This window comes from Onychostruthus taczanowskii, unplaced genomic scaffold (genome assembly GCF_017590055.1).
Source record: "Onychostruthus taczanowskii isolate IOZ18803 unplaced genomic scaffold, ASM1759005v1 scaffold58, whole genome shotgun sequence".
Lineage (NCBI taxonomy): Eukaryota > Metazoa > Chordata > Aves > Passeriformes > Passeridae > Onychostruthus > Onychostruthus taczanowskii.
This window is the reverse complement of record NW_024503457.1, coordinates 1,308,847-1,320,956: the sequence shown is the minus strand read 5'-3', so window position 1 is coordinate 1,320,956 and position 12,110 is coordinate 1,308,847. Positions and strand designations below refer to the sequence as shown.

Below are 12,110 nucleotides of genomic sequence, written 5' to 3'. Positions count from 1 at the left end.
AACCAATCTCTGCTTCTCCGCATGAACAGGGAATTGTAACTCCCACTAGTATTAAAAGCAGTCCATACACCAGTCCCACTGAATGCAGACAAGAGGAAACCTATATAAATAATTTTTACTTGAATTACTAAAATACTTCCAGGGCACCTTAATTTCATATTAAGACAGCAAAGAACCACATTACTTGTTCATTAACTATAACACAGTGTTTTAAAAATAGTTTCAAAGTGTCCTTGGTACACTTAAGCCATCAAAGATCAAGATCTAGAGAGAAAAACCTTTTACAGCAGTCTGCTATTTGACATGTAAAAACTGTGCCATAATCACTGAAGTCTGAAGTTTTCTGAGTCCTTCAGTAAAATATATCTATACCTATTGAACTACTGCTGACTGTCCAAAACAAGTATTTAAAGAATAATTCATTTCTCTGGTGTAAACCCAGCAATTTCCACTCAGACCCTGGATGCTTTCAAAGGCAAATCCTATAAGACAGAAAAATGTGCAGCTAGGAAGACAAGCAACCTTGGAAAAAAACCCCAAAAAACAAAAAACAAACTGTTAGGAATTTCCCCTGCAATGAATCAAATACATTTAGCATAGAACCCACTTTCAGGATGTCCTTAAGGAGGCAAGCTTGCATGATTCAAGGTTAAAAGTTCATTGTTATTTTTTTAAGTCTGTCACACCAAATAGCTAAATATTCCGACAAAGAGGGGATACAAGCATTTGATCTACAGTAGATGATGAGCTGGGCTTGCAATTATAAAGCTATTCTCATTTGTATATCCTTGCAAAGTGTGAGAGCCATATTCCAAGGCTGTCCTTAAAAGCGTCCTTAACATAATGCTGTCAATGACGTTTCTTCTTTTCGGACATTACATTCTTTGGTGATTAATTTAAACAAAAGTTTTAAAAGCTGATCATTATGAAGTTCAGAATGAGAGCATTATTACACACACAATGAAGTTATCTCTGAACAGAGGAGAGAAAGAAACACTGGGCTCTGCCTATATATTCACATGCAAAGTAACAACTCCCCTTCCCCACTACTATGTTGACATCATGCAGCATCTGCATTCGACTTTTTGCATATGTAATGAAAAGACACACCTCAGAAAATAAAGACAGTTTTAAAAGCAAAATAACCATTTTGTTACTTACAGCATTTGATAAAATGGTAATGAGACATTCTTTCATCTCAGGCTGTAGTCTCGCTACAGGTTTCAGCATTCTCTTCTGCTACAACTGTCATGCCCAGAAAATGCATTATTTAAAGCCCTTCCTCAGGTATCCAGTACACCTCAGAATACATTATTTAGCGTAGTTGCTGTTCCAGGATCTTGCAGAGGCTTCCAAGTCACCCTCACCCGGCTGCTGGAGTTATGATTAGCCTCTGTGCGTTTTGAACCATGACTACTGCACGTGCTATTGTAGCACAATTGATTGACACTGCTCCTAATCCCACATCCCCAGGAATAGAAAGATTTAATTGGTGTGCACTTGCAGCCACATTCTTCCAGCACTGAGGTGTGCTGCTGCACTGCGGCTTTCACAGTCCTGCCAGTTAATGGCTTTTCAATAGCTTTCAAATGGCAGCAAACTAAGCTTGATGAGTGGGCTCGAATGAAATAGCAGAACGGGGGATCTTCAATTTTATTTGTGCATGTTGTTCGTGTGCCAAATGAGACCAGATTTTTAGCTAGTACGAAACCAGGATTATTTTTAGTTGCCACCAGTTGCTGTGTGAATAGGAAATTGATATAGGTTTCCAAGAATAACCATCTTTTAGCATCACAGATAATTTTTCAGTATATTATGAGGTAAAAATTGGGATAGAGCTTACAGCCATCTTCAGACTCTCATGGTTTATGCATGTATTAATTTACATTGACCTTAAAATATGCTTGTGTGTACATTTCTTGATATGTTCCTGTTCTATCCTTTCTTTGTATTGCAATGCATCTTTTTCACAGAGGGAGTATTTATGTCAGGAAACAAAAACTGCAGGCTCTGCATGGTTTATATCATGATTATGCGCATGTTATCTAATGACATTTAAATCACTGATTGTAAGACAAAAAGCCTAAGAAAATGTATGACTAGGAACAAGTCCACACAATTATTTTTCACACTGTAGAATAACAAGTCAATGTACACTGACGCATTACCCGGTTTCAGATTAAGGGCACACAAAAGGCAGACCTGCATTGTATTTTAAACACCCAGGCTGCAGCATCCTCTGAGAACAATTTCTGCATTACTTTGCCAGGAACAGTTGCCCATGAATTTGGCTGCTACTTCTGTAAGAAACCTACCACTGAATTGCAGTAAAATATTTTTATACTATCAAAAAATAATTTAAGAAAACTGTACTCAGTGAAGACCTCCATTTGCTTACCATGCATCACGCTTGCCACAGCCAACACTTCACTGAGTGAGGGCTCTTGTGAAGGAAAACTGATAGCCCAACCATATTTAAATCTTTTATTTGTCTGAAAGGGTTCTCACCTACTATTTTGTATACATAACATTTTAACAGCTACAAAGTGTTAAAAGGACTACAAAGGAAAAAGGGTCTAACTAATTAGTGAGGATCACTGATTCAGATTCTATTAGCTAATCTGCAAAGTTCCCAAAAGAGCAGAAAGATATATATTCACAGGCTTCCAGTGATCCATTAGCAAAACCCTTAGGTGAAATCTCTCAGCTCCTGATAGCCACATATTTCACATCTGGTTTAAAGTCAAATATGCACAGCAATTCTTTTGCAGAACTAATTATGTAGGTGTTTTGGTTTTCTTCCGGAAAACCAAAATAGTTTCCCAGAAGAAAGTGAATAAAAATATCAAGAAATAACCAGGGGGACATAGGGATAAACTATATAAAACACAATACAGTAATTACATTACTGTGGGAATTTTTTTTACTGTAAAGCTCAGAAGTCCAAAGTAATTAAATCTATCCAGACTGTCTTTCACACCTATACAACACTAGGCCAGTTTGAGCCATATGGCTTATGAAATAAACATACAGAGTGCTTTAAGAGGCAATGTTAGTCATAGTTCATGAGCAAGTGTCAAGCAATCTGACAAAAAGGCCTTTGAGCAATACTTTTTGGTGGAGACATTCCTGACAGGTTCATCTCCGGTGGCACTGTCAGGCAAACAGGCTGCTGTGTCTAATAACATCACGCTTCACCATCCCACACTGGTTAAAACCAGGAGTACCTTGGTAAACAATGGTGAGTGAGAGAAATGTACAAATTATACTTTTCAGCAGACAGACATGAAAGGAAGAAAAAGTACCTGATTTGGCTTGAACAGAATGAGAAGAAAAAGTATTTGGATCTGTCTCATTTCAGATTTTAGTACATGTGATTATGTATTGAATTGCCATGGTAAAAATTTAGGATGGTGGAACTTGGTAGAATTTATGTGACAGATTAGACTCCATCCTCCCCCCTGCAAGGAATGAGAGAGAGAATTCAACAACGCTAAGTGCAAGATCCTGCACCTGGATTGAGGCAGCCCCTAGTATCAGTACAGTCTGAGGGATGAAGGGACTGGGAGCAGCCCTGCTGAGGAAGACTGGGAGTTATTCATGAAAAGCTGGACATGAGCCAGCAACGTCTGCTTGCAGCCCAGAAAGCCAACTGTGTCCTGGGCTGCTTCAAAAGAAGTATGGCAGGTCAAGGGAGGTGATCCTGCCCCTCTCCTCTGCCCTTATGAGACCCTCAACCCTGGAAACATTCAAGGTCAGGATGGACAAGGCTCTGAGCAGCCTGATCAAATTGAAGATGACACTGCTCGTTGCAGAAGAAGGTTGGTCTAGATGAATTTAAAGGTCCCTTTCAATCCAAAATGTTCTATGATTCTACATCCTTTACAGAGAGCATTTAAGTACAGGACAGACTCTTGAATGCAGCAAGCTGTTGACTTGATATTTGCATCAGACAAACTGGGAGCAGTGCTGTTCTCTATATGCCCTGATTTCTTCTCTCCTAATGTGTGCTGGTCCATGTTGTCAGGGAAGGATGTGGAACTGTTTGGCAAAGGAGGGTTGCACTGCTACACCATAGCTTGGCCCTGTGCCCTTTAGCTGGACTAATCAATTCCAGCATGTACCCACCTGAAGCAGGGCACTGTGCACAGTCCCATTCTCCAGGAGTCTGTATGCCAAAAATACGTGGTCAGTTGCTCAAGTATGAATAACAGCCCCCAGACAAATGGAAAAAAGGCACAAACTCTTCAAGAGGTGGCGCCTGGCAGACGACAACCTGAATAGACCTTTTATTTTAGAATACTGTGATTCTTTTTTTTTTAAATTTTGTAACATATCTAGTTTTATTATGTGGGTAATTATCATTAATGGGTTTTGAAAAATAAGTGAAAGCATAAATGAAAGAAAACATGGAAAGCAATGTATATTACTATCAGCAGGAAGTTCTGACATATTGAAGGGCAGCGTCAAAGAGAATTAAGAACAATAGATAACTGCAAGTGCAGAGACAGGATGAACCTTCAACAGAAGGGAGGTAAACTTGAGGTAAAAGGAAGCCACAATAGGAATACCTAAGAAGCCAAAATCTGTTTCACCTGCTGGAAAGACATTATTTTCAGTGCAATCTTTTGCTACATTGAGAGGAGAGGAAGAACAGAAAAGAAACCACAGTGGTGGTGGATTGTCCATTACATGAAAAAAGATTTCAAGTGTAAGGAAAAAAAAAGAAAGACTGTTTTTTGGAATGACTCCAAAGGGGAGAATACTTCATTGTCAGTGATTTTACAAAAGAGATCATACAATTTGTTCATTCACAAGAAAGGGATATTAGCCATGTTAGATATTCTCTCCTGACTGAACTCCAGCAAAAATTCAAAAGAAAGAAAAGACATGAACAACACTTACAATCTGACCATATAAACTATGTAATTATACATAGGCTCTGAGGGCACTGTAAACCTACTTTCTCTAAAGTAAAGGTAACATTGGCAGGTTTTCAATCACAGCTGCAGTGGTTCTCTGAAGACTACACCAGTGCTTAAGTCTACATAAAGGCACAAATGCTCTTGAGCTGGGGACAAAGACTGAGCTGGTACTAAATCTGGTGATAACACTAATGTATTTGATTTTGTCCAGCTCAGCAAAAAATATAGATAAGATAGAATCAAGGTCAGAAAACAAGATATATTTAGCTCTTCTAGAGAAATTCCACCTCTCCTTATAGAGAGAAAACAGACAATTTCATTCTTTGTAGAAATTTAGCATTCCATGAAATCACAGAGTTAAAGACAATCTTGGAACAAGTCAACCATCACTAGGATAGTTCTATTTCTTAGGATAAACACCAATCTAGGGATCACCATCTCAGAGCAGACACTGCTTTCATATCTCAGTTTCCAATGCTCAGACCTTTACTTAGAAATGCACCTATGAAGCACTTCCTAAAACAACTGAACAAACAAGAACACTTTAAAATAAGGTTTTTCTGTCAAGAACTGACACACTGTATTGTACTCATGTCATGTAAATATCTTGTTACTCTTCCAGTGTCTCCTGGTGTCACAAACAATTGAACATTTGATAATTTTATCTTCTTAGTATTTTGCAATTCACATATAACTGAAAGATTTGACAGAGGTATGCAGAACTATCCAAAAGCAATTTGAATAATGAGAAAAGTACCATGACTATTGGTTTTAAATACATGACAGATGCTCCCCATTTATGGCATTTTTGCTCAGTGCAGCAAAGCTTGTTATATTCCTTCAGATGTTACAACTTCATTGCATTACTTATGGGTTTAAGACTGCAGACAAAAAAAAGTGGAATGCAGAGTAACATTGACACGGCTCATATGTTTTGACAAGTGATACTGCTTAGCAATCAAACCTTGGCCATTCTATCCAGCTGCCAACAAGCCACTCTTCAGATAACATCTGGTAGCTCTATGCTTTATCAGGAAGCTGGGATGAGCCGTAGCAGATGCAAATACTTAGCAAGAAGGACTCTGTACTAATTTTCTCTACATTAGTCACAGCAGAACAAAACACAGCAGCTTCTCTAAATAATTTTTTTAATGAACTTGCATCTCAGATGGATGTGAGGTTTGCTACAGAGATTGCAGCAACAAATCAAATCTAATCACTCAATCAATCACTCAGCACGGTTGACCTCTAGAGGACCAGATCACTTTTGTTTTCTTTACCCTCTTCTCTTCTTTCAGCTTTTGCACCCTTTCCTTGTTCTCCCATTTCACTGGAAATGCATTGATTTTTCAGGAAACTGGCAATCTTTCTCCCATTCTTCTACCTAGAGATTGAGAAAAGTGAAAAAATAAAAATCCTTTTTCTTCTTCCCTGTGTACTGTTGTAACTGAATTTATATGGGTGGACTAATCTGTAACTATTCTTTAACGTATTGAAAACAGGAGGTTAAAATCACAGGATATTATTACCCACTACTGATGAAGTTTGCAAAATTACCAGTAGAAGCCATTTGAAAGTATTCCTTGCTTACTGCCACACGCAAAATGACGGTTTTTCAGGCTGTGTCTGTCCAGCAGTTCCTTAAGTGGATGAGATGAAGTAGCTCTCACTTGTTGTGGGAGAGCCTAGAACAGAGGTAATAACAAGGCCAAACACAAGAAGAAATCCCAATAGTCTCATATATGGCTAGGCTTATGTTTGGCACTGGTACTGACTCAATAATTAACTTCTTCATTACAATGTGTGAATATGCTTTTTAAAATTAGATTTGTAATAGATTTGATGAAAGACTGCTACAGAGAGAAGCTGCTGACATTTTATATGCAAAGCCCCTTACGAGACTGAAAACAAACCACTAAGACACGTTAAAATGATAAGCAGAAAAATAAGACAGCCATCACAATGCCCAGACGTAAGAAAAAAATGAAAAAAATACATTAATTTCCATGTAAAAAGTTATTATATGGCCAGATCGATTTTTTTAAAGTTTAGAATTTTTGGGAAAGAAATAGGCAAGAAAACCAATTCAACATGAGAAATGTACTGCTATCCTTTTGATAATTACCAAATATGATGACCCTGTATTGTATGCCTAATTTTTTTCTTTTCTAACTGATTTGATTCTTTTAAAACCAGGAGACAAATAATTACAATACTATTAGATGCATAAAAAGTCAAGAGTAGACTAGAGGAATTGTGTATCCTTTATCAGAGCAAATATTACTACAACATAAATCTTGAAGTTTAATTAGGGAAAACCTGAAAGGACTGCAGAAGGAGTCCTTGAGATAGAAGGTATTCCTAATTTAGGAAAAAAAAATAACTTGGGCAAAAGCCAAAGAAGGGATAGAATAAGACACTTCTGGGACTGTAGGACAGCACAGAGGACAGGCAGGCAATTTCAAAAAAATTAGAAATTACTCTAATACTTGGTGCCCCAAAGGGGGAAAAAAAAAAAAAAAAGAAAATAATTGATATTGAAGATTTGTAAGGGGTGGTGAAGCGATAGTATTTTAAATATGTCAACCATGTCATTCAAAAAACCTACCAAAACAAAACCACATGTGCCATATGCTGTATCAAGTGCTGTAGACCAAGACCAGAATGAATTTAAGTTTAAACTGAAATTACAAGATACTAAGGGGAGTTCTGCAGATACAACATGAACATTGAACAACTGACAATAATTGTGCTGAAAATTATGATGTACGTAACAGTTTCAATATAGACACTGTAAACAAAATGCAACATTATTAAATTGTATTAGAAAAATCTGAAAGACAAAGACTAAACTTAGGCAAGAAAAGCTACCCAAGGCTTATTTTATTTTCTGATATTTTTCTACTGTACATTTTATCTCACTAAATACAATACCACTTCTTTTCCCCAGCCTTTCTGCACTTCATTCTTCATGTAACTCAACTCAGGTTGTTAATGCATATTTGTCTTACAGTTTTTTCTTATGTAGCACAAAGAAGATGGAAGAGAAGGGGTGCAAGGTATGGAAAACTACACATAACTTTTATTAAATTGACTGTGCTGCTGTATGTGCACAGTGTAGCAACATGCAGCTGGGGTGGTCTCTGCTTCTCCACCTTCTTCAGTTTCTAATGCACATATTTACTTATTTCCTCTATTTTCTTTGTCTGCCTCAACATGTAAAGAATTCATCCTCCTGACCACAAAGACCAGTGAGAGTTCAACTTGATAAGAACAATAATCAAATCAAAGGGTATGATGGTAAGAACTTTTGACATGACATAAGATAACATGATATTGCTTAAAGATGATATGGACAGGTCCATGACCTCACTGAGCAAGAGAGGCATGCAGGATTTACTGCACTCTGCACAAGTGAGAGATGAAGAATCTACTGCACTCTGCTTGAACATAATAGAACTACATCTCATTCTCAAACTAGCAAAGAATGGACAAGAAGTTAACAAGAACTAGGCAGCTGCTTTGGAAAGAAAGGGGTAATGAGAAAAATATATGAAGAAGCAAGGAAACAAAAGTGTAGTAAGATGATTACTAAAGGCACTGATTTATAGAGATGTCCAAGCAACAGTGAGAAAGAAGTCAATCTATATAATTTTAATTACATTATCTGAGGTCCAAAAAAGGGCATCCAGTGAGGCAAGTCACAAACAAAGGCAGTCAGAAAGATAGTGGAAAAGAACTTCCATGTGAGCAGTGGACATGTCACAGCTGAGATGCCAGTGATCAAGAACAATAAAAGGGAGGATTCCCCAAACACAGACTAAGAATGATGTGAAGAGAACTGAGGATTAATCAATAAACACAAGATGCTTGATAATCAGTTCCTTCAAACAGAAATAAATGAAATATTCAGTTCAAATCCCTGTGTTTGTACAAACGTAATAATAAAGGTAAAAGCCAACAAGTCATCAAACAGCTGGTTTACACATGACCCAGTAAAGAGTAAGGCACCTTTGTACAGTTACTGCACATATCCCTAGAGCATCAATAACCATCAGCACATGAGCTGAATTTTGTTGAAATTCAGATAGCTGAAATATAGTTTTCTTATTTTATAATAATACACTCTTTGTACATTTCATTCCCTATGATCTGAAAACCTGTGGAACTTATTCTTAGAGTACATTCACTTTTTTCTCCAATGGCTGGCTGTACATAACAAACAAAAGAATTATTTCTTTGCTCTTAAATGAACTTACTCTTTTATCAAACACTGTATTACAAAAGTAGTTATTATTTTAATTTTGTTTTCTTGAAAATACAGTAGTAATTACCTTTAATTTCAAAAAGCAAAAGGCACATGAGAAAGTAAGAAAAAGAAATGTACAAGTATAATAGGGTAAAACACTTCTATAAAAAATAATTAACCAGTAGGGTAAATCGTGTAATCCCAACCAATTTATAAGGCTTTTTTGTTTGATTGGGTTTTTTCTTTAATTTACAGCAGAGTTTTCCTTCAGAAAGAAAAGAAGTATTCAGCATCTTGCCATCCTGGCAGAGGGCAAAACTGCACAAGAAATCATTTCCTTCACCCATTAGCCAAAATACCTTATGCTGAAATCTCCATGGATTGCTACTTCAGGGCTGTAAATTCTTAGAAGAGAAAGCCACACAAGTTGGTGTTGACTATAAACCATTCTTTGATTCTTAGACTTTGACCTCAAAATCAGCAGGGGTTCTGTCACTGCCTTCAAAGGATGCAAAGTGAAACACTTAAAAGTGAATGACCTAAGATTATTGGAAAATGACATAAATGAGCTATCTTGGAAAAAATAATTAGCAATTATGCATAGCACACCAAGACTAATTTGCTTAACATCTCGCAAATGCTCTTGTTACAGCTGGTGTTAACTGGAGATCATGCATTTATCCATTTCTCAGTGTCTTTGTCATTTCAAAACCACTTTTCCTTATCATTACCAACATACTTCTGTCATATTTGAGGACAAGATAGCAGTAGGTAATGCTGATTTAACTAGAGAAATCAGTGGGATTTTTTTCACCAAATCTAGTTTCAACCTTTCATTGCCTTGGCCAATGTCAAGAGAGGATCATCACCTTTCACTACCAATCCTTATGGATATTCTATGTAAATCAAATATTTAGTTGGCATAGCTTTATTAAGTTCTGTATTTCTTAAGGAGAAAATAATTACATCTGCTAAAAAATATCAACATTTTCTAAACATAATTATAGTGTCTGAATGTAACACACACTCAGAGTATTTGCTAAGGACAGTTTTGAATCAGAAGCAAATTTCAAAAATGGACTTTGAACACATGAAAACAGCTATAAAGGTTTAGCACACATGCATACCAACAATAAGACAGAAAGTTCAAATACTTTGTGATATGTTTTTTGTATTGTGTGTTTCTGACTTTTTTTCTCCTTTTTATTTGAACACTATACAAAATACCGAAGACGAGTCATAGACAATTTTTTTGAGGTTCAATCTAAAATGCACAACCACATTTAGAATACTTTAAAACTGGCATAGCTAAAGAGCGAGTTAACAGGGTCCTTCAGAGACTAACTAATGAGATCATATAATCCATATAAAGGATGATAGAAAAATATGATTCAGTAGATACAGATTATTTCACAGTGAGCCTGGGGGTGACAAGGCAGGTGAGAAGATTTTCTTCACTGCATTAAGGGGCTGATGATGGACATATGAAAAACAACTCCTGATATGCCAAAGGGACACCATATCTCAGGAGGATTGAGGAACTACAACGTGGATAAGTGACATTAATATACCCCAAAGAATTATAAATCTGACTGTGACCCCTGTAGAGACAAAAAATAAAAGAAAACAACCAAAAAGCTAAAAGTTGGTGCAATCTCATGAATGCAATCGGAGACATTAGCTTAAAAATGTAGTGCCCTTAACAATGCAGCTCAGGAAACCTGCAGCAAATTAACTGAATAGAAGTAAGGAGGGTTTTCAGATTTTTTTGAGAAAAGAATTAATAGCTAATTTTTATTGCTTGTTGTTTCCTCTTTTTTGGTATAAATATTTGAAACTATAAGCTATTTTGTATGTTATATTTCTGATTACAATTATCTGAAACTAAAAGCAAGTTCATGGTAGTTAGCCAACGTCAAAGAACTGCACATTAATCAGCACGATTATGACTTTAATGCAGGAGGTAAAAGGTCTCTGTTGAGAGCACCTAAGTTGCCAGCACAGGCAAGCACACCATTACAAGCCACAATGGCTGCCTCACACTGCTCCTCAGAGGAGCTGCAGCCCCTGGCTCCCCAGTGATCCTCCACCTGTACACTGAGAGCCCGGCAGCTCCCCAAGATGCTGTCTGACAAGTTGCAAACCTTAACAATGAGTGGGAAAAGACCAAGGAATCCAAAAATGCTTTCCTTGAAATAGACACATGAAAGGAGCAAGGTGCACCCAGGTTGTCTCAGCTGTTAAACACAGAGATCGTACTACTGCTCTCCAACAAATAAGCCAATGATAAACTGGTGGAAGCTACCACCTTTTTCACAGATCTTTTTCTCTCTCTTGATTTTCCTCACACTGCACAGTGGAAAAATAAATGCTTTCCTCCCCAGTTATGGCTTTTTAAAGTCCACCTTTTAAACAACCAGTGCTGGGGGCTCTAGCTCTTCTCTGCTTTGAGGCAGTTTGTATTGTACTCCTCTGGCTTTTTTTGATATGATCATGTCCTGGAGAGTTGACAATTCTTTTTTTCTCTTTCATCAGCAGGATACCACAAAATGGTGATACAGGAGAATGCTTGCATCAGTGAGCATGACTATCAGAGAACTGAAGGCAAGAAAATGAGAGGGCACTCAAGGTGCACTACTTCCAGTCCTCCTGGTGAGTATGCCTTCAGTCAGTCACAATGGAAGAGAAAGGCAAATCTGCAGCTGCTCACTCTGCCCTCCCACCAGCTGCTCCAAACACATCAAGAGTAGAGAAACCAGAGAGAAGGGTGAGCAGCTGCTGTCAGCTGTAGGGCGCTCACAAGCACATCCATCAGTCCAGCTCCAGCTGGCTGTCCCTGTGACACAGCCTGGGAGGGCTGCCCCAGGATGGCAGTGTCAGACACAGCAGCCCTCAGGTGCTGGCTCAGCCCACACACAGGGTCTCCTAACACAGCA

At 37.6% G+C, this 12,110-nt stretch overlaps 1 protein-coding gene across 1 annotated transcript in view; it reads right to left on the bottom strand.

Annotated features, from left to right (window-relative positions):
- MYO16 (myosin XVI) overlaps positions 1–1,425 on the bottom strand; it is a 278,913-nt gene extending 277,488 nt beyond the window's left edge. Inside the window, exon 1 of the mRNA XM_041418140.1 lies at positions 1,162–1,425. Coding sequence (XP_041274074.1) covers positions 1,162–1,189 — 28 coding nt within the window. The 5' untranslated portion in view covers positions 1,190–1,425. The remainder of the gene's footprint in view (positions 1–1,161) is intronic.
- Between the last annotated feature and the right edge of the window lie 10,685 nt (positions 1,426–12,110).